This window comes from Leptodactylus fuscus, chromosome 3 (genome assembly GCF_031893055.1).
Source record: "Leptodactylus fuscus isolate aLepFus1 chromosome 3, aLepFus1.hap2, whole genome shotgun sequence".
NCBI classification, from domain to species: Eukaryota; Metazoa; Chordata; class Amphibia; order Anura; family Leptodactylidae; genus Leptodactylus; species Leptodactylus fuscus.
This window is the reverse complement of record NC_134267.1, coordinates 239,784,724-239,807,935: the sequence shown is the minus strand read 5'-3', so window position 1 is coordinate 239,807,935 and position 23,212 is coordinate 239,784,724. Positions and strand designations below refer to the sequence as shown.

At 43.6% G+C, this 23,212-nt stretch overlaps 2 protein-coding genes across 2 annotated transcripts; both read left to right on the top strand.

The window, feature by feature from the left end:
- Positions 1 to 291: 291 nt before the first annotated feature.
- Positions 292 to 1,275, top strand: XCR1 (X-C motif chemokine receptor 1). Its single transcript, XM_075269685.1, has one exon. The coding sequence runs from the start codon at positions 292 to 294 to the stop codon at positions 1,273 to 1,275; it is 984 nt and encodes a 327-aa protein (XP_075125786.1).
- A 6,061-nt stretch (positions 1,276 to 7,336) lies between these two features.
- On the top strand, positions 7,337 to 16,624 carry LOC142198361 (fucolectin-like). The gene is made up of 3 exons (XM_075269353.1): positions 7,337 to 7,394; positions 12,629 to 12,935; positions 16,459 to 16,624. Exons 1-3 carry the CDS (start codon positions 7,337 to 7,339, stop codon positions 16,622 to 16,624), a joined length of 531 nt encoding a protein of 176 aa, XP_075125454.1.
- The last annotated feature ends 6,588 nt before the right edge of the window (positions 16,625 to 23,212 follow it).

Below are 23,212 nucleotides of genomic sequence, written 5' to 3'. Positions count from 1 at the left end.
AGATAAAAAAAAAGTAGTAGTAAAGTAGTAAAATCAGAAACATTATCTGGTAAAAAAAAATAAAAAAATTACGAGAAAAACAAGAACAGAAACTAAAGCAGCAAACATGTCTTGAAAGAGGAAGTTCTCGGCCTTATAGTCGAATGTTTGTTTCCTTATTCTCCTGTTACCCCGTTCACTTTTGCTAAGGTAAGAGCGCATTCCGTAGGCTAATAATATGATACAATGTTGCAAATTTTGAAAATGTTTCTCTTTTTTTTTAGGATTCCAAGACCAAGAAACAAGAATATCATGGAAGAAACGACTTACAGTTCCGAATTAACGAGTCCGGAGTATTATACGGGACACGTCTCACCTTGTAACAAAGAAGACGTCTACGCCTTTGTCGCCCTCTTCACGACAATTCTCAATTCTTTTTTTTTCATATTCGGAATGGCCGGAAATTTCCTCGTCCTCTGGATCCTTCTCATCCACGAAGACATGGCGTCTCTTACCAACGTCTTTATATTCAATCTATCGGTCGCGGATCTGATTCTGACCGCCTGCTTGCCGTTCTTTGTCGTCTATCACAAACAAGGATGGGTTTTTGGACCGACGGCTTGCAAAATTTTTAACGTTCTTTTTTCCCTGGGATTTTACAGCGGAATCATCTTCCTGACCTGCCTGACGTATTATCGTTACGTTGCGGTCGTGAATCCGTTATCGGTTCTGAAAACCAAAAGTCATCTCATCGGAATCCTTATAACTTTGCTTTCCTGGTCACTTAGTATTTTTGCTTCGGTTCCCGTTCTGATTTTTCAAGTTCAACCTGATTCTGCCAGATGTGAATATGGCCGAGCGTACCCCGTGCTGTTTAGTCACTATCAACAAAACGTTTCTTTTTTTCTCGCCTTTTGTTTCATCGCGTTCTGTTATTTCAGGATCATCCGAACATTGAACAATTCGAGATCACACATGAATCACAAACCGGTTAAGTTCATCCTCCTTATCGTTACCTTCTACTTGGTCAGTTGGGCTCCTTACAACATTGTCATATTGTTGCAGTCGCTTCTTCACCAACAGTTTTTTATTAGCTGCGATCTAACGAAAAACCTCGAGTACGCCAAATACGTTACGGAGAAAATCGCATTCTCTCATTGTTGCTTGAATCCCGTTTTATATGTATTCGCTGGAATCAAATTTAAGAGACATTTTACAAAGATTATGAATTGTACCCAGCACAGTAACCGTAAGAAACAGAATGGGGCTAGAAATAGTTCTCAAGATCATTTTTAGGATGAGGTTATGGCTGAGGCACCACGTTGCCGAAACACAGTGTTAGGGTGCATGCACACTACGTAACGCCGGGCGGCATTACGGCAGACTGCCGAACACTTCCCATTCACTTCAATGGGAGCGCTCGTAACAGCGGCGTTTACGAGCGCTCCCATTGAAGTGAATGGGAAGTGTTCGGCAGCCCTGCTGTAACGCCGGCGTGTACGGCTCTCATACACGCCCGGCGTTACGTAGTGTGCATGCACCCTTAGACCTCCGGGCCGGAACCTCCGCTGCACCGCCTCTGCTGTGCCAGATTGACACTTCCGGTTCCTTGTGAAGGAGGGCCCGGACCTCCACATTAGTCTGTGGGGATTCCGGTCTCCTCCTGGAACTGGAACCGGAACTTCTGGGGTCGGGGGGTCAGTGGCGGGCCGGAGGCTATTTAGAGGTTTTTCAGGTTCACCTGGTGAGAGCTCCACCTGTACTTTTGTCTTGCTCCTGACCCTGAACCTCCTGTGCCTCCACTGTGTTCCCATTTTTTGACCTTGGCTTGCCTTCCAGACTACTTCTCCTTGACCTTCTGACTTGGATACCTCCTTACCTCCTGTAGATGACCTTGGCTTGTTTCCTGGCTACTCTGTGACCTCTTATGTAAGACCCGGCTCTCTTGACTACAGATTTTCTTCTCCCTCCTGCTACCTCGTAACCTCCTGTGTACCGACCCGGCTTGATTGACTTAGTCTTGGCTATCCATGAAACTTGCAAGACCTCCAGTGTACCGACTTGTGGCATTCCTCAGAACATCCCTCTCCTTGTTGACCAGCTCCTCCCGTTTCTTCATCTGCTGAGGTTAGTGTTTCTGGGTTTTCTGGGTCCTCTTATACTTGGGGTTCTCTGGGAGTGCGGCGCTCTCTGGGCAGTTGCGGTCCCAGAATTGACCAAGTCCAACTCCACCATCAGGAGCTCTGGCGAAGACCTCTGGGCCCTGGTTCCGCTCTGGTTAGGAGAGCGTTGTACACTCAGGACTGTTTTGGCCTCGGTGTTTGTGGATTCTGGTTGCCCAGTACTAACCTTATCGTTGCATCAGGTTCCTAACACACAGCTTTTTTGTTGCCGATTTTGTTGCGGTTTTTGAGCCAAATCCAAGTTTGGCTACAGAAGAAATGGGAAATATATAGGAAGCCCCTATACCTCTCCCTTCTGCTCAATCCACTCCTGGCTTTGGTTCAGAAAACCGCAGCAAAATCTGCAACAAAAAAATCTGCGTTTCCGCAACGTGGGGCTTTAGCCTATATCAATTTTTTAATCTAATTATGCTATTTAACATGGACGTAACTTCTTAGCTTGTGAAGATTAACCATATTACTGCTGGAGAATTGTTTAATTTAGATTTATTTTCCATATTATCCTTTTATTTAGGTAACAGAGGGGTGGAGCACAGGGGGGTGACTTACATATACCAATATTATCACTATAGGGTGAGTGGTAGATATCAGCTTACCAGTGATGTCTCTGATGGGGTTGAGCCGATCTTGAGATTTCAGGATCGTTTTTAAAATCCGATTTTCAATCATTTTCCAGCTGATCCCGATCGTGAAATTTGCTCGATCGCCGATCGGAATCCGATCTTTTTCGATCCCGATCGCTCAACCCTAATGTGAGCTTTTCCCATAATGATTGGTTAGTAGCCAAGCATTGTGGGAACTAACATCATACCTCAATCCCGCCTAAAAAGATCGGGATCGGAATTCCGATTGCGATCATGACATTTGCTCGATCGCTGATCGGAATCCGATCTTTTCCGATCCCGATCGCTCAACCCTAGTCTTTGACTAATCGGTCACATTTCCATTTCTCTTCTAAAAAAATTTGACACAAGTTGCTACAATTTCTGGTTGTTTGCATGTTGGATTATTCACTTTTTGCTTTGGAAAATCTGTTTATATTGATTTTTCCAAATGGCCAAATTAAAATTTTTGTGAGCCGAGTATTTTGTATAAGACTTGGTATCTTTTATTGATGTTATATTAGACTGTCCAATGCCACAGGATCTACTCCAAGTGTTTACACCTCAGTGACTTTCTCGCACGTTGTACTTACCGTTAACTTGTGTAACCTAGTCAGCCATTCATTGTTCCTGGAAGGGCAACAAAGTGTCAGAAAACGTCATCAAATATTAACATCTGGTGTAGGAGGAATGTCACAAATCTAATCTCAACGTGTGAATCCGTTCCTAATGATTCTAAATCTACTTCCTTATGGAGATTTCTGGCGTTGTGGGGAAAATTCTAGGAATATTTCTAAAATGAATTTATTTTCTCTGCGTCTTGTCCTCTCTTTTCTTGGGTGGAAATGGATTGGGATGAGGTTAAAAACCAGAGAGAGCTTCATAAGCATAAGCATAGGGAAAAAAGCCTCCCATTGATTTCAATGGGGAGCGCACGCGTGCCGGCTCCCATTCAAGTCAATGGGAGCTGCTTTTTACGCGCTCATTCTGAATGTGTTTTTACAATCAAAATGAGCGCAGCGTTACATCGTGTGAAGGCTCCCTCAATTGATAAATATAGAGAAGAGAAGAAATATAGAAGGCTCAGAGGATAGCGGACACCCTACCGCAGACCGTCACTGTCCTCTGTGCCTTCTATATCCTCAGAGTCCAATGAAAGCCCTAAGGCCAAAAATGTCATATTTTATCTGGATTAAGATTATTAAATCACCTTGCAATTTTTTGGAGTGTTGGAGTTATTTATTTATTTTTTTTAATGTAGATTGTACACAATGTACATTATTTCCTATCAGTATGTCTTTGGAATATGGGATGGAAATCCATGCAAACACGGGGAGAACATACAAACTCTTTGCAGATGGTTTTTTTGCCCTTGGCGGGATTTGAACATCAGGGCTCCAGTGCTGTGAGGTTGCTGTGCTAACCACTGAGCCACTGTGTGGCCCCTGTTGGAGTTATTTTATTCCAATATAATGGGTTGGGACTCTAAACAGCACCCAGGACTATATGTGCTATAAAAGGGAGCCACATACAATTGCTTTTACGATAAATATAGCAACCCAACAAAGCTCATAACAAATAGCACCAGAACCAAGGTCATTATATATATATATACTGCAAACAGAACTAAGATGACATAACATAAATACAGCACAAGAATGGAGCTCATGAAAGAAATGCAGAACAGGAACCAAGCTCATGAAATAAGTACACCACAAGTTCCTAGCTCATAATGAAAACATAGTAACAAAATCAGGTTCATAATATAGAGAGCACAAGAACCAAGCTCATAACATAAATGCAGCACCAGAACCAAGACAAGAACATAAATGCAGCACATGAACCAAGACAAGAACATAAATGCAGTACAAGAACCAAGCTCATAACATAAATTCAGCACCAGAACCAAGACAAGAACATAAATGCAGCACAAGAACCAAGACAAGAACATAAATGCAGTACAAGAACCATGCTCATAACATAAATGCAGCACCAGAACCAAGACAAGAACATAAATGCAGCACTAGAACCAAGACAAGAACATAAATGCAGCACAAGAACCAAGACAAGAACATAAATGCAGCACATGAACCAAGACAAGAACATAAATGCAGTACAAGAACCATGCTCATAACATAAATGCAGCACCAGAACCAAGACAAGAACATAAATGCAGCACTAGAACCAAGACAAGAACATAAATGCAGTACCAGAACCAAGCTTATAACATAAATGCAGCAACAGAACCAAGACAAGAACATAAATGCAGCACTAGAACCAAGACAAGAACATAAATGCAGTACAAGAACCATGCTCATAACATAAATGCAGCACAAGAACCATGCTCATAACATAAATGCAGCACAAGAACCATGCTCATAACATAAATGCAGCACAAGAACCATGCTCATAACATAAATGCAGCACCAGAACCAAGCTCATAACATAAATGCAGCACAAGAACCATGCTCATAACATAAATGCAGCACCAGAACCAAGACAAGAACATAAATGCAGCACCAGAACCAAGACAAGAACATAAATGCAGTACCAGAACCAAGCTTATAACATAAATGCAGCACCAGAACCAAGCTCATAACATAAATTCAGCACCAGAACCAAGCTCATAACATAAATGCAGCACAAGAACCAAGCTCATAATATATATACAGCACCAGAACCAAGACAAGAACATAGATAAGATAAATACAGCACTAGAACCCAGTTTATAACCTAATAGTAAGTAGGTTCAAGGTCTTATAATAAATATAGTACAAAAAGCAACCTCATAACATAATCCCATCCCTCTAACACCAAAACTAGGATCTTAATATAAAGACAGCACAAGAACTAAGCTCAGAACAGAACACTGCAGTTTTTTTTCCATTGATACCTCGTAAAAAAAAAAAAAAACCTAATACATTTTTATGTTGCTATGGCTATATGAAGGCTTATATTTGTGACATTTTCTATTGTGCCATTATGGGAGACAGATAACTTATTGATTAAACCTTATTGAGTATTTCTGATTATAATGGAAAAAAATCAACAACTTCCCTTTTTTTTAGATTGCACATTTTGTGTAGGGCACTTGGCAGAACATAGTCTAATAACTTATTTCTACAGTGCAATTACAGTTCTAACATACTTAGCGAGTGACAAACTCAGTAGGGTTGGGAAGTTACATAGTTACATAGTAGATGAGGTTGGATAAAGACATCAGTCCATCAAGTCCAACCTATAACCCTACAATCCCTACAGTGTTGATCCAGGGGAAGGCAAAAAACCCCATGAGGCTCATGCCAATTGCCCCATTTCAGGAGAAAAAATTACTTCCCGACTCCTGTATAAAGAGAAGGGGCAAAAAAGTAATATATGATGTTAAAATTGTTCGTGACATTCTGTCAGGGTTCTGAACACCCAACGCATCACAAGAGCTTATGTGACCCTGGACGTGACCTTCACTGTTGACTGGATGTGACTATGATGCCACTTTTACTTCTATGTTTACCTATCACATTAGGCACAAAGGAATGAAGCAACTTGAACATCCCTACAAATTGCTGCCATCACCTGATACTTATGGTAGACGAGACACCAATATACTCAGACCGGACAAACAAAAGGATAACAAAGTGGCAATGTTCAGAGCCAGGGATAATCTTATTAAATTTTACATTTAATATACACAAAGTACTGTGCGTATAGAAAGATGAGGACAAGTCCAGGCATACCATACAAAATAGAGGTTATTGTTGAGGTTATTGTCCCTTAACCATACTTCTGTATGCGGATGGTTATGAAACATGAATTATGATGACCATTCTTTTAATGGCAGATTTTTGCTTTGCTCCTTATAAAAAGTTTTGGCGCATCCTTCTAGGACATCTCACCTACGGCCTACACGAAGCCTTTTGCCCTCTTGGTATATAAACTGACAGATAGAATAGTTGTATTGTCACAATTCAGTTAACATCCAGGATTGGTGTAACTTTGTAGATTTGTATTTCTGACTTTCAGGCAGTTCCAAATCTGTAAAAGTGGTTAATCTATTTGGCAAAAATCAATATTTTTCTTAGACTCGTGACTTGGAGGCCATTCTTAACAAACAGGGGTCAAGTGTTTAGAAAGTTTAGAATTTCTCACGGTACAATGATTAAGTTTTATGCAAATAGATCCACTCACCAACATCTACTGACCAATCCGCTTCACTGACTGCTCGGGGTAAAGGTCGCACGTGGATATATAATAGAGAATCCTCGCATTGCGGATGCAGTCGGTGAATAGTCATACAGTAAGGTAAGATTTCTATTATATACCAGTTATCAGACAATGTATATGTATGAGGGGAGGGGGACAAAAACATGGTATAAATGGAGAAAGGATAATGCGGATTCCAATGTCGACTCCTAAATATAGTAAAGGCTCTGACGTATATAACGTGTCCTAGCACCATAACAAGCATAGGCGTATAACCAAACAGGGGAAGTGGCGCCCACAAGAAAGGAACAAAAACTGTACTGTATATACTAGGAGGAGACATGTCTCTATAATGGTTGTATCTCCTGCAGGATGAAGTTTCTGCTCCTCATTGTCCTCCTCTGGATTGTGTCTGATGGCGCCTCTACAGGTTCAGTAACTTCTCTCCTCTATATTTATTAGATCTGGTCTGGGGTCTGTAGTTATTGAGGGTCGGTCTAGGGATATGTTTTCATTTTGGGGTGCGCCGATGGGGATCACATTCACTGTTGAGTCCTGTATAAATGGACGTCTTCTGCTTTGCTTCTTGGAGTCTTCTTGATGTCACTTCTCTAATGTAGATGGATATGGGGGGGGTCTCAGATTATGGCGCAGCTCTGGCCGGACACCTGTAGAAATATATGGGGACCAAGGAAGTCACCTCGCTGGTGCAGCACTCCGGCCATTGTATTCTATAGGAGTGAAGAAGGGACAGGACATAAAGCTCTGTTGTATATCTATGGATGGGGCTGTTACTTTGCTTTTGTCCTTCAGTTCCAGGAAGTGTCATGGATTCTGAAGATTCTTCTCTGAACTTGGAAAACCCAGAACCTAAAGCCTCCTCACTTTCAAGAAGTAAACGTAAGTCACAAGTTTTCGAGAACATGGGGATGTTTCCACCAGTAATGCAGTATAGGCTGGAACACAATCGCTACATATCTGTCACATACCATGTAGCACAGAAGCGATTCTCCTGATGAGATCTGACTGTAGGACAATGCTGGAGATATCGGGAATGATGAATAATCTGTTCTTCCTGTTTGTGTTTTTCTAGGAAGCCATGAAGGTACATACAGCGAGAGACATCGATGTAAGTAGATAGGATGGATCACAGAATATTTCCCGTCTTGTGTACACTGATAGACTGTGATTGTGGCTGATCTTCAGGCCCCTCCCCCCGTATAAAGGCCCCTCCTTCTTATTCTAGGTGTGACTCTGACCTTATCGTCTTTATTTTCCATTTTCACACCCCTCCGAGGTGGTTCCCTTTCAAGCTTAAGTTAAACAGTTTTATGCAGAATAGAAAGGTCAGAGATGCGGCAAATTCATCAAATGTTAAAGAGGTTTTCCCAACTTGCCTGCTCACCAACTTGCAGGCTGTAGGATCTGGTCACTTCCTGATGAGAATCCCAAATTTATATACTACAGGACCAACAGTCATCTTGCAATAAACTCAGTTTTATGTCTGTGGTAACACACTCCCTATCTCAGCCCTTATCAGCAAAATTCAATTAGCCTGACCTAATAACTGGAAGAAGGAGATATACAGCTCAGAAATACAAGCTGCTCCCGAGCACTCAGCCCCCCTCCCCTCCTGAGAGCAGGGAGCTACGTCACTTGTCCTGGGTGGAGAGATAAGATCATCCCCAGGTCCTCGGTTATGGAAACGCTGTGTAAACAATGAAGTGAATAATCTCAGATAGCAGCCAAACAAAGCAGTTTTGTGGAAGCAATGTATTTAGGAAAAGTCTTAAATCCACATAAGATAGCAGTATAGATGGGATCCTTGAGATGGGACAACCCCTTTAAAAATGATAAGAATATGGCTCAGTATGGCTGAAAACTCCTAACCTCGTTTGGTGGTAAACCACTTTACAGTTCTTTGAGCTATACTTCACTTATATCTCCTCTTTCCTGTGATCCTCTTAAAGGGATTCTACCATTAAAACCCTTTTTTTGTGGATAAGACGTCGGAATAGCCTTTAGAAAGGCTATTCATCTCTTACCTTTAGATGTGATCTCCGCCGCGCCGTTCCTTAGAAATACCGTTTTTTACCGGTATGCAAATTAGTTCTCTCGCAGCAATGGGGGCGGGCCCCAGCACTTCAAATGCAATGGGGGCGTCCCCACTGCTGCTCGAAAACAGGCTCCAGTGACGCCTCTATCTTCGGCTGGATCCTCCCCTTCTTTCGTCGTCTTTCTTCGGCGTCACCTCCGACGCCTGCGCAGTTGTCTCTGCCAGTGAGACACTAGTACAGCTGACTGCGCATGCATGCAATTGTGGTCTTGGAACTATGGCATGCGCAGTCGGCTCTACTAGTGTCTCACTGGCAAAGACAACTGCGCAGGCGTCGGAGGTGACGCCGAAGAAAGACGACAAAAGAAGGGGAGGATCCAGCCGAAGATAGAGGCGTCGCCGGAGCTTGTTCTCGAGCAGCAGTGGGGACGCCCCCATTGCATTTCCAGCTCTGGGTCCCGCCTCCATCACTGCGAGCAAACTAATTTGCATACCGTTAAAAAACGGTATTTCTAAGAAATGGCGCGGCAGAGATCACATCTAAAGGTAAGAGACGAATAGCCTTTCTAAAGGCTATTCCGACGTCTTATCCACAAAAAAGGGTTTTAATGGTAGAATCCCTTTAATGACCTTCCCTGAGCCTGATGGGCGTTGGAACACCCTCGATGGTGAATGCATGACAGAGGTCTCAGGAGATAGGGACAATGTAATATCTCACAGTTTAGGTGAAAGACAGGAACTCAACAGCAATCTTCCATATAATTGATAAATAGGCCTTAGGAAATTTGCGAGTCTCGCTAGTTTCATTTTGTGAATAATATTTGCAAGGGTCACCCAGCGCCGTACCTCCCATGAGGCGACCTGAAGCGACCGCTTCAGGCGGCGCTATGTCAGGGCCCCAGGGAGGGAGGCATTTTTGATTACCTCAGCCAGTCCAGGACAAGCTGTCCTGGACTGGCTTAGCACCGAGCGGTGGATTGGGGAGGCCGCGGCCTCACGCTCAGGCAGAGAGCAGGTCCTCTCCGTGCCTGCTCTCTGCCTGTGAACGCCGCTAAGCCCCGCCCCCTTTTTGTCACCACGCCCCCTCCTCGGGGGGGGGGCTTTCTGTAGTTCGCCTCGGGCGTCGAAAGGGGCAGGTTCAGTTCAGCGCAAAATCAGAATCTCTATTATTAAACTCTCTAGTATTTAGACCCCAGGATATAATAAGTAGGCGCCCAGGGAAGGTGCATAAAAATAATAAACACTGACACCTTCCCTCAACTCTCCTGGGTTACCTTGTGTCATCTGGAGTGTGTTCCTTGACATCTTCTGGCCTCTTGAGGCCTCCTCTGGACTCTTCCGTGACCATATGGGCTGAAGACACTGGGAAAAATGCAATGGACACTGCAAAGGAACCCAGGAGAGGTGAGGGAGGTGAGATCTGTGTCTATTATTCACCACTTCACCACTGCTTATTATACTCAGGGGTCTGAAGAGATGTAGAGTATAATACTGGTTCATGGTAGCAAACCTAAAAATGTTGGGTTCAGCCAAATGCCAAATTCTTGGAAAATTTGTAATGAATTTGACTTGTTACAAACCGGTTCACTCACCACTATTAGAAAGCACAAGGCTGCAGTTGAGTGACCGTTCTCCCTCGGGTCACTTAGTGTCTCACTTGCAAGGGCAGACTTCTTCCAAAAAGTGTGTGCCCAGGTCTCTGAAAACTACAAAATGCCTGCAATGCGCAATGTGCGGTCATAAAAGGCGCCCTGGCATGAGGCTCAGCCGTGGTGCAAGCGGTGGATCATGATATCAGTAGCAGCTAGAGAAGCGGCATTGGCAGTGGTTCACTTGCAGCTTTCTCTAGACAATGATGGCGATTAGGCCCCGCCCCCTGTGCACTTGCAGGCTGATTTACTGATCCATCAAAAGCTTATCATCCCTGCATTACATCATCGGTGTGTGGCCACAGTAAGCTTCTGCTCCTAGTAATTCCTTCCTGCTAGCAGACTTTTTCACTTTTTCACTTTTTCGATTTTCATTTTTAACTCCCCGACTTCCAAACCCCATAACTTTTTTAGTTCTCGGCTCTCAGAGCCATATGAGGCTTAATGCTCGTGGGACAAATTGTTCCTCGTGATTACGCCATTTATTATTCCATACAATCTACTGGGAAGCTGGAAAAAAAATTCAGAATGGGGTGAAATTGGAGAAAAACTGCATTTTTATGACTTTCTTATGGGATTTGTTTTTACGGCATTTACTCTGTATTCTCTGTTTCGGTACAATCCAGGGATACCAAATGTATACGGTTTTATTTATATTATAACCCCTTAACACAAATCTAAAACTTTTCAGAAAGATTTTTTTTCTAAAAGTCACCATATATTGACACCTGTAACTTTTTGATATGTCCATATATGGGGATTCATAGGGCTTCTTTTTTGTGGGGTAAGGTGTAATTTTTAGATATACCATTTTAGGGAATATCTATTATTTTGATCACTTTTTGTTTACATTTTTATCAGAGGTGAAACAGAAAAAAAAAACAGAAGAGGAGCACTTTTGATTTTTTTTTTCCCGATATGGTGTTCACCGTATGAGAATTTTTTTTTATAGATTTGTAGAGTGGGGGTCTACGGACACCGGGATACCTAATGTGTATGTGTTTCATAGAAATGTTCTACTTTTATATGTATTCTAGGGAAAGGCGGTGATTTGGACTTTTAGTTTTTGGGCTTTTTTTTTATTTTTTTTAAACTTTTTTTAATTTTTTCACTATTTTATTAACCTTCTTAGGGGGCTTTAACCTGCATACAACTATATTGCAGTCTATGGGAGATTCGCTACCTAGCTATTAGCTATTGAGTCTGGTCATAGCCGCAAAGCAAGGGAAGATGAAAAAATTTCAGGGTTGGCTTGGGCCATTTTCATATGTTTTTTGTTTTTACATTGTTCCTTGTGCATGTGACCTATATTCTGAGGGCGGGTACCAGTTTGGAGATACCAAACTTATAGAGTCTTGTTATATTTTAATACCTTTACAAAAATTCTAAACTTTGAAAAAATTTTTTAAAACTTCTTATTATTTCATGCATGGAGCTGTCTTATTTTTTTGTAGGACAGCTGTAATATTTAGACTATCTGCAGGAATGTCTGATGTCTCTACAACTCTTATTTAAGTTTTTTGGGTGGCAAAGTGGCAATGTCGGGAAGAGGTTATGCGTTCGCTTCATTGGAACTAAGGGGCTTACCCTTGGTTCACCTCTGTGTTTTGTAATCCGTTCAGGGAGTTCGCATGGGGACCCCCCGAATGGACTACTGAATGCATTGGCAAGTGGTGAGACTATAATGGGGTCCGTATGCTTGCCTCGAGATCTCTGCACAAGTCATATGGGCAGGAAAGTAGACTTTCCTGTCCGCATGTTCCCCGTGGAGATCTCGCGGCAAGCACACGGACCCCATTATTGTCTATGGGGTCCATGTGCTTTCACTGCACACCGCTTGCCGAGGTGTTCAGTTGTCCGTTCGGGGGGTCCCCATGCGGAATCCCCGAACAGATTACCGAACACAGATTTGTTTCTTACACTACTGTTTGACCTATGTGTTTGCACTTCTCTCGATAGACAGGAACGTTGCACTTGGAGGTCGAGCTACTCAGTCTACTATTTTACGGGACAGCGTGAATCACATGGGCTATATGGCCATGGCAATGAATGCAATCGATGGAAACCAGGACTCTAATTATATTCATGGTTCCTGTACACACACACACCAGGAGTTGTCTCCTTGGTGGAGGGTGGACCTGCTGAGGTCTTATAGGATTAGTCACATCTCCATCACTAACAGAGGTGACTGCTGCGGAAACAGACTGAACGGTGCCGAAATCCTTGTAGGAGACTCCTTGGCCAACAATGGGAACAACAATCCGAGGTGAGTGTGAGCCCTACAAATAGTGATTTATCAATATATATCAGCAACAGTTGTGAGATGAAGTAAGTGAACCCTTTGTGGTCCAAACACAATCTAACGAAACTGATAACATACCAATTTTTGCACTGCCGTTTATGGAACATCCACAGGGCAAGGAGTATATAAACCATTGAAGATCCTTCCTTAGCTACAATCACTTCCCCCAGATGACTCCTGTAGCCCAAAATATACTATATTGAAGAGATCATTGTTACCACTTCACCCTGTAAATCTGTATCAGATCATCAGTATTTCTACCCAATATCTCGTCATCTAGAGGTCATGGATGGCCCATGGCTTCATTGTTCTTCCAATGCTTGCAAGATGTCCAGTCTCTGATAAAGCAAAGCTGAGCCAAACCCTGATCCTCCTTCCACCATATAACACAGCTGAATGGCATTTTGGTGTCTGTGAACAGCATTTACACTAAAAAGTTCAACTTTTGTGCCATCTTCCATAGAACATTTTCCCAGAAGCTCTGTAGAACATCAGGACTGGCAGCAGTATCCTGAAGTCTTCTGAAAGTGAATTGTTCACACTAATCGATATTCCATCAGAACAGATATGACAGTAACCACGCTGTGTGTGCCTTTATTTAATGGGCAAAGAACCCAAAACCTTTGTTCTCATCTAATTAACTGAAACATCTATCAATGAGCTCTTAGAGATGTCATCACCAAGGAAATTGACACTTAACATTGTAAGACTAGACCCTCCTCGTGTAGTCTCAAATACACCCTAGACCCTCCTCATATAATCTCAAATACTCCCCTAGACCTTCATCATATAGTCTCAAATACACCCCGAGACCCTCGTCATATAATCTCAAATACTCCCCTAGACCCTCGTCATATAATCTCAAATACTCCCTTAGACCCTCATCATATAGTCTCAAATACACCCCGAGACCCTCGTCATATAGTCTCAAATACACCCCGAGACCCTCCTCATATAATCTCAAATACTCCCCTAGACCTTCATCATATAGTCTCAAATACACCCCTAGACCCTTGTCATATAATCTCAAATACTCCCCTAGACCCTCGTCATATAATCTCAAATACTCCCTTAGACCCTCCTCATATAATCTCAAATACACCCCGAGACCCTCGTCATATAGTCTCAAATACACCCCGAGACCCTCCTCATATAATCTCAAATACTCCCCTAGACCTTCATCATATAGTCTCAAATACACCCCTAGACCCTTGTCATATAATCTCAAATACACCCCGAGACCCTCGTCATGTAGTCTCAAATACACCCCTAGACCCTTGTCATATAATCTCAAATACTCCCCTAGACCTTCAGCATATAATCTCAAATACTCCCCTAGACCCTCATCATATAATCTCAAATACACCCCTAGACCTTCATCATATAGTCTCAAATACACCCCTAGACCCTCGTCATATAATCTCAAATACTCCCCTAGACCCTCATCATATAGTCTCAAATACACCCCGAGACCCTCCTCATATAGTCTCAAATACTCCCCTAGACCTTCATCATATAATCTCAAATACACCCCGAGACCCTCGTCATATAGTCTCAAATACTCCCCTAGACCCTCGTCATATAATCTCAAATACTCCCTTAGACCCTCATCATATAGTCTCAAATACACCCCGAGACCCTCGTCATATAGTCTCAAATACACCCCGAGACCCTCCTCATATAATCTCAAATACTCCCCTAGACCTTCATCATATAGTCTCAAATACACCCCTAGACCCTTGTCATATAATCTCAAATACTCCCCTAGACCTTCAGCATATAATCTCAAATACTCCCCTAGACCCTCATCATATAATCTCAAATACTCCCCTAGACCCTCATCATATAGTCTCAAATACACCCCTAGACCCTCGTCATATAATCTCAAATACACCCCGAGACCCTCCTCATATAATCTCAAATATTCCCCTAGACCTTCATCATATAGTCTCAAATACACCCCTAGACCCTCATCATATAGTCTCAAATACTCCCCTAGATCCTCCTCATATAATCTCAAATACTCCCCTAGACCTTCATCATATAGTCTCAAATACTCCCCTAGACCCTCATCATATAGTCTCAAATACTCCCCTAGATCCTCCTCATATAATCTCAAACACACCCCTAGACTCTATTCATCTGGACAGCATTCACATTGAAAATTCCCATCGTAGGACTATAGTTTGTCATTTGGCATACAACTATCTCGGGTATCTATAACCCGGGCTACACTTAGACTTTTTGCAGGACCTCTAACTAAATTTACATTTCACTGTCTACCAATAAGTGTTCGGACACCTGTGGCACGAGCGGCAATTACAGCCTCAACCCTGCGGGGCTTTCCGCGAGTTCTTGTATGATGGCTAATGATATTTTATTCCATTGGCTTGGAGAGGACAGGTAAGTTCTTCCACCGATTTTGGTCGACTGCTACACCCCTTGGTTCAGCGATCCAACTCATCCCAGAAGTGCTCTATAGGGTTCAAGTCTGGGCGCTGGGCAGGCCAGTCCAGTTGGTTAACCTGATTGTCACTGTACCAAGCCATGGTAAGCCTCGCGTTGTCATCATTGGTCTGACCCATAGAACCGCCATAATGTAGGAAGTGCACTGTTATCTACAATAGGGCAATAGGCGTCGGCGTTCAGTTTACCATGCACTAGGACCAAGGGTCCCAGTCCATACCAAGAGAAACACCCCCAGACCATAACTCCACCTCTGCAGAGCTTTACTGGGTGTCCAAATACTTATTGGTAGACAGTGTACAAGTGCAGTACAAAGTCCTACATTGGGTTGTATGACCTCTTGTGAATTGCAGTTGTTGCTCAGTCATAGACATCAATCTGTAAGATACAAAAGCTCTCCATGTTGTCCAGTCCCGTTCTGTACACACTCGCGAAAGATGGGCTTCTAGTATTCTAGCTATCTATGGTGCTATGGATACCTTCCTCTATGCAAAATGATGCCCAATAGTGATAACAGTATGGGAGATTGCTCCGTGAGGAAGTGTGAGCACCTAGCGTAGAACTAGCTATAAAACTACCGTGTATAGTGTTACAGGGTTTGTCCGACCCACTTTATTTATTATATGGCTGCTTAAGGGGCCATAAACATGAAAAAAAAACCTTTGCTCACCTCTCCCAGGGCCTCCGTTCTCACCGTTGGCAGGTCCAGTCTTCAGTTTATGGATCCCTAGGCCTCGGCAATCACCTCTTCGCCTATCACAGTAGTCACCTTTGTGAAGAGGTCCTACAGTACAAACAGGTCCCCACTGGTGACGTCAGCTGGAACCTGCATACAAAAGATAAAACCTGGAAATGGAGACCCGGAGAGGTTGAGTCAAGATTTTCTTACGATTGTGGCCCCTTCGCCAGCAAAATGATGAGTAGGACAAACCCTTATAGGCAGGTCAATCCCGTAGACTCTCGGACCATACTTTGGTCATGTCAAAGCCGCCATAATTTAACCTATCGCTTCGTGTTACAGGTGTGCAGTGGTGACAACAATTCCAGATGGAGGGTCTCAGACGTTTCATTGTAACGATATGGTTGGGAGATACGTCAATGTCGTATTGACCGGAAAACAAGACTATCTTCATGTCTGTGAAGTTGAGGTCTTTGGAGCGGATCTGATGAATGAGAACTCGTGCTGATAATTGGGACGTGAAAATTAATAATGGATATCATGAAATAAAAGCATCATCGTAACTAATATTTGACGTGTCCTTCCTTCCTTCTTGGATGGTCTCCTTGTAGGGAGCAGCAGAGCAGGTGCCGGAGGTCTTATAAGCCAGGTAGAGGATATGCAGATTAGGTCACCTCCATAAGGAAGAAAGTTGTCTATGCCAACTATTGGAGGAAGTCACCCGAAATTCAGGGCCTAGCACTGGCCTTGCAACATGATGAGGGATATTGGCCAAACCAAGAGCCTTCTCCAAAGGTGGAAACCATTGAACTGTTGCATCTTACCCTCGACTGTACAGTACAAGGAGCTTGGACTGAAAAATAAACTTTATGGACATGATAGCAGAGGAAGAGCTCAAGCAACAGACCCAGCACAAGGATAATTGTTGCGGCATCTGCTCCCATAAAGGGATTTTTAGATAGCCAATTCCCTATTAAACCAGGCACATTGCCGATTTTGAGACTGGTGCAAGTCTTGGTTTTCACAAAGTGTCCTGTTTCAGTTTATATAGTGGCATTTTGCATGAAAGGGGCTCTATCACTAGATTTTCGTGTTTTTAGCTAAAGATATGCCTAAATAGCCTTTAAAAAGTCTATTCAGGTGTTGTTAATCGCTAGTAGAAAGATCCCCCCTTTTCTGTTAATTACCGTGGAAAACAATATGCAAATCAGCTCCAGGGTGCACAGTGGGCGTTCCGTGCACCCCCTTGCATCATACCTTCTGGACGCCCAACATTGCCTCCAAGTCCTCCAGCACCATCTCGCAATGTTCTCTATGGGAAAATGGCACTGGAGTGTGTGCAGTAGCGGTTTCTATTGAAATCACATGCGTGCGCAGTAGCGCTCCCTCCAGCGCACTACTGTACACACTCCTGGGCCATTTTCCCATAGAGAATATTGCGAGCTGGTGTTGGAGCATGCGCAGTAGCCACCGGACTTCAATAGAATCCGCCAACAATGGAGGCGTTGAATAAGCAGGAGGTGGAGAGCTTGGAGGCAGCGGTGGGCGTCCAGAAGGTATAACGCAAGGGAGTGCACGGAACGCCTAGCGTGCACCCTGGAGTTGATTTGCATATCGCTTTCAACGGTAATTAACAAAAAAGGGGGGTATTTCTACTAACGATAAACGGTGTAGCAGTGCTGGCCGTGTGCTGAGCTCAGCTGCATCTCCGGTATAGCCGAGCTGAGCGCATGGCCAGCTCTGCTTCATCTCTGGTGTAGCAGTGCTGGCTGTGCGCTCAGCTTGTCTGCATCTCCGGTGTAGCTGAGCGCACGGCTAGCTCTGCTTCATCTCCGGTGTAGCAGTGCTGGCCATGCGCTGAGCTCGACTGCATCTCCGGTATAGCCGAGCTGAGCGCACGGCTAGCTCTGTTTCATCTCCGGTGTAGCAGTGCTGGCTGTGCGCTTAGCTCGGCTGCATCTCCGGTGTAGGCGAGCTGAGCGCACAGCCAGCTCTTCTTCATCTCTGGTGTAGCAGTGCTGGCCATGCGCTGAGCTCAGCTGCATCTCCGGTATAGCCGAGCTGAGCGCACGGCTAGCTCTGTTTCATCTCCGGTGTAGCAGTGCTGGCTGTGCGCTTAGCTCGGCTGCATCTCCGGTGTAGGCGAGCTGAGCGCACAGCCAGCTCTTCTTCATCTCTGGTGTAGCAGTGCTGGCCATGCGCTGAGCTCAGCTGCATCTCCGGTGTAGTCAAGCTGAGCACACGGCCAGCTCTGCTTTATCTCCGGTATAGCAGTGCTGGCTGTACGCTCCACTCGGCTGCATCTCCGGTGTAGGTGAGCTGAGCACACGGCCAGCTCTGCTTCATCTCCGGTGTCGCAGTGCTGGCCATGCGCTGAGCTCGGCTGCATCTCCTATGTAGGTGAGCTGAGCGCACAGCCAGCTTTGCTACATCTTGGCATTGGAAAGCATTGACCAGCGTTGATTGGCCGAATGCCATACAGAGTACAGCATTCGGCCAATCAACGCTGGTTCTGCCGGAGGAGGCGGAGTATAAGATCAGTCCACAGCAGTCTCCATTCTGGTCCGATCTTAGACTCCGCCTCCTCAAAGACGAGCCTCCAGCAGAACCAGTGTTGATTGGCCGAATGCTGTACTCTGTATGGCATTCGGCCAATCAACGCTGGTCAATGCATTTCTATGGGAAAAAGTCAACTCGTGCATATCACAAGCTGACAGGGATCCCGACGTAATACCGTGACTTGGACTTGTTAGATGCCCCCAGACATGCTTCCCCTGCTGTCCCAGTTGCATTTCAGGGTGTTGGTATCATTTCCTGGGGTGTCATAGTGGACTTGGTGACTCTCCTGAGTCGAATGGTGGGATCCCCTGAAATGAGCATTTTTTCCCCATAGACTATAATGGGGTTCGATATTCGTTCAAATAGTCGAATATTGAGGGGCAATTCGAAACGAATATCGAATATTTTACTGTTTGCTCATCTCTACTCGTTATCTTCCATGACCTCTCTCTGGTTGTTCTCCTTATCCTCCACATCCTCTCTGGTTGTTGTTCTTCTTATCTTCCATGTCCTCACTCTGGTTATTCCTCTTATCTTCCATGTCCTCATCTGGTTTTTCTCCTTATCTTCCATGTCCTCTTTCTGGTTGTTCCTCTTATCTTCCATGTTCTCTCTCTGGTTATTGCTCTTATCCTCCATGTCCTCTTTCTGGATGTTCTTCTTATCTTCCATGTCTTATTTCTGGTTGTTCTTCTTATCTTCCATGTCCTCTCTCTGGTTATTCCTCTTATCTTCCATGTTCTCTTTCTGATTGTTCTCCTTATCTTCCATGTCCTCTCTCTGGTTATTCCTCTTATCTTCCATGTCTTCTTTCTGGTTATTCCTCTTATCTTCCATGTCCTCTTTCTGGTTATTCCTCTTATCTTCCATGTTCTCTTTCTGATTGTTCTCCTTATCTTCCATGTTCTCTTTCTGATTGTTCTTCTTATCTTCCATGTCCTCTCTCTGGTTATTCCTCTTATCTTCCATGTCCTCTTTCTGGTTATTCCTCTTATCTTCCATGTTCTCTCTCTGGTTATTCCTCTTATCTTCCATGTCCTCTCTCTGGTTATTCCTCTTATCTTCCATGTCCTCTTTCTGGTTATTCCTCTTATCTTCCATGTCCTCATCTGGTTTTTCTCCTTATCTTCCATGTCCTCTTTCTGGTTGTTCCTCTTATCTTCCATGTTCTCTCTCTGGTTATTGCTCTTATCCTCCATGTCCTCTTTCTGGATGTTCTTCTTATCTTCCATGTCTTATTTCTGGTTGTTCTTCTTATCTTCCATGTCCTCTCTCTGGTTATTCCTCTTATCCTCCATGTTCTCTTTCTGATTGTTCTCCTTATCTTCCATGTCCTCTCTCTGGTTATTCCTCTTATCTTCCATGTCTTCTTTCTGGTTATTCCTCTTATCTTCCATGTCCTCTTTCTGGTTATTCCTCTTATCTTCCATGTTCTCTTTCTGATTGTTCTCCTTATCTTCCATGTTCTCTTTCTGATTGTTCTTCTTATCTTCCATGTCCTCTCTCTGGTTATTCCTCTTATCTTCCATGTCCTCTTTCTGGTTATTCCTCTTATCTTCCATGTTCTCTCTCTGGTTATTCCTCTTATCTTCCATGTCCTCTCTCTGGTTATTCTTCTTATCTTCCATGTCCTCTTTCTGGTTATTCCTCTTATCTTCCATGTCCTCTCTCTGGTTATTCCTCTTATCATCCATGTTCTCTTTCTGATTGTTCTCCTTATCTTCCATGTCCTCTCTCTGGTTATTCCTCTTATCTTCCATGTCCTCTCTCTGGTTATTCCTCTTATCTTCCATGTCCTCTTTCTGGTTATTCCTCTTATCTTCCATGTCCTCTCTCTGGTTATTCCTCTTATCTTCCATGTCCTCTTTCTGGTTATTCCTCTTATCATCCATGTCCTCTCTCTGGTTATTCCTCTTATCTTCCATGTTCTCTCTCTGGTTATTCCTCTTATCTTCCATGTCCTCTCTCTGGTTATTCCTCTTATCTTCCATGTCCTCTTTCTGGTTATTCCTCTTATCTTCCATGTCCTCTCTCTGGTTATTCCTCTTATCATCCATGTCCTCTCTCTGGTTATTCCTCTTATCTTCCATGTTCTCTCTCTGGTTATTCCTCTTATCTTCCATGTCCTCTCTCTGGTTATTCCTCTTATCTTCCATGTCCTCTTTCTGGTTATTCCTCTTATCTTCCATGTCCTCTCTCTGGTTATTCCTCTTATCATCCATGTTCTCTTTCTGATTGTTCTCCTTATCTTCCATGTCCTCTCTCTGGTTATTCCTCTTATCTTCCATGTCCTCTCTCTGGTTATTCCTCTTATCATCCATGTCCTCTCTCTGGTTATTCCTCTTATCTTCCATGTTCTCTCTCTGGTTATTCCTCTTATCTTCCATGTCCTCTCTCTGGTTATTCCTCTTATCTTCCATGTCCTCTTTCTGGTTATTCCTCTTATCTTCCATGTCCTCTCTCTGGTTATTCCTCTTATCTTCCATGTCCTCTCTCTGGTTATTCCTCTTATCTTCCATGTCCTCTTTCTGGTTATTCCTCTTATCTTCCATGTCCTCTCTCTGGTTATTCCTCTTATCCTCCATCATGTCCTCTCTCTGGTTGTTCTCCTTATCTTCCATGTCCTCTCTCTGGTTATTCCTCTTATCCTCCATGTTCTCTTTCTGATTGTTCTCCTTATCTTCCATGTCCTCTCTCTGATTGTTCTCCTTATCCTCCATGTCCTCTTTCTGGTTATTCCTCTTATCTTCCATGTCCTCTCTCTGGTTATTCCTCTTATCTTCCATGTCCTCTCTCTGGTTATTCCTCTTATCTTCCATGTCCTCTCTCTGGTTATTCCTCTTATCTTCCATGTCCTCTTTCTGGTTATTCCTCTTATCTTCCATGTCCTCTCTCTGGTTATTCCTCTTATCATCCATGTTCTCTTTCTGATTGTTCTCCTTATCTTCCATGTCCTCTCTCTGGTTATTCCTCTTATCTTCCATGTCCTCTTTCTGGTTATTCCTCTTATCATCCATGTCCTCTCTCTGGTTATTCCTCTTATCTTCCATGTCCTCTTTCTGGTTATTCCTCTTATCTTCCATGTCCTCTTTCTGGTTATTCCTCTTATCTTCCATGTCCTCTTTCTGGTTATTCCTCTTATCTTCCATGTCCTCTTTCTGGTTATTCCTCTTATCTTCCATGTCCTCTCTCTGGTTATTCCTCTTATCCTCCATGTCCTCTCATCATGCTCTTACAGCCTCCACATTGCAGTCTCTGATCGTACGTTTCTCCTAGCAGTCATGTCCTGCTCATTCATCATCCAGCTTGGTGGTGTTGTCCTCAGCATAGGTCAAAACCATCTTAGCCTCCAAGTTCACTATTTTTATCCTTTGTCCCCATGACTCATCCTCTTCTAGTATTCTCTAAGATTTGGCCAGCAATCTAACTGACTTGGATCTTGGTGCTCTTCATGTCAAAGTCCCTCAAAAGCTTGTTTATCCAGTGCATTCACCCCCATCTTGAGGAATCTCAAGGAAGGATAAGCTCTCTTCTTTTTTAGGTATTTGGCCAGGTCTTCTAGGGTTTTGTAGCTGCTCTTGGGGCAGCCATCTGTTCCTTTCCCCATTCTTTAATAGGATTCACCATCTTGGGCATTGAAAGATGCGGTTTGTAGGGATTCTAGCAAGTATTCAGCGAGGAGCTCAGTTACCTTCAATGTTAGCGGCCAGACTCCATCCCCTGTAGATTTGCTTTCACAAGTTTCTGACATTTCCAAAAGTGACAAAGTGCGAGGTCATGGTGGTTTATTCAATTTGGCACAAATCAATCCCGATTTTTTTTATTTTTTGGTTGATGACACAGATGTCAGACAGTAAATACTGGCCAAAGTCGGTTACAATGTTCAGTAGTTTTATGTACATAAGGCCGGATGGCTCGCCAATATCCGCTGACCAATCCGCTCCACTGACTGCTCGGGGCGGGGGACACACAGGGATATATAATAGGGAATCCCCCCATTGGGGATACAGCTGGTGACCATTCATACAGTAAGGTAAGATCTCTATTACATATCAGATATCACACAATATACATAGTATGGGGGAGGGGGAGACATTGGAGCCACATTGTCTGGATGTAGCAGAGCCGGGCGCTGACATAGTCTGTATCTATAGATGTAGCAGTGTTATTAGTGTTATCTGTCATCTATTAGCCCAGCAACACTCATGAAATGGTTAACACCCCGTCCATCCTGAGCTTTCTGGTTAATGAGTAGAATGTCTCAGACTTTGTATCACCTTAGATGAGGTCTCTATAACTAAGCAGAAGATTCCTCATGAGTGACACGTGTCATATACATGACATTATATTGGCTGAGTTCGCTAATTTAGGCTTGTTATATAAAGTGTATGGGGGCCTGATGCCAAATGTCAGGACAGAAGGATCAGGCAGCTGGATATTCAACATGTCCAAGCCTTCCAGATTGTCATAGTATCCTTAAGTACAGCTGTAACAATGTACAACCTGACACACTGACAGACACAACCTCAGTAATGTA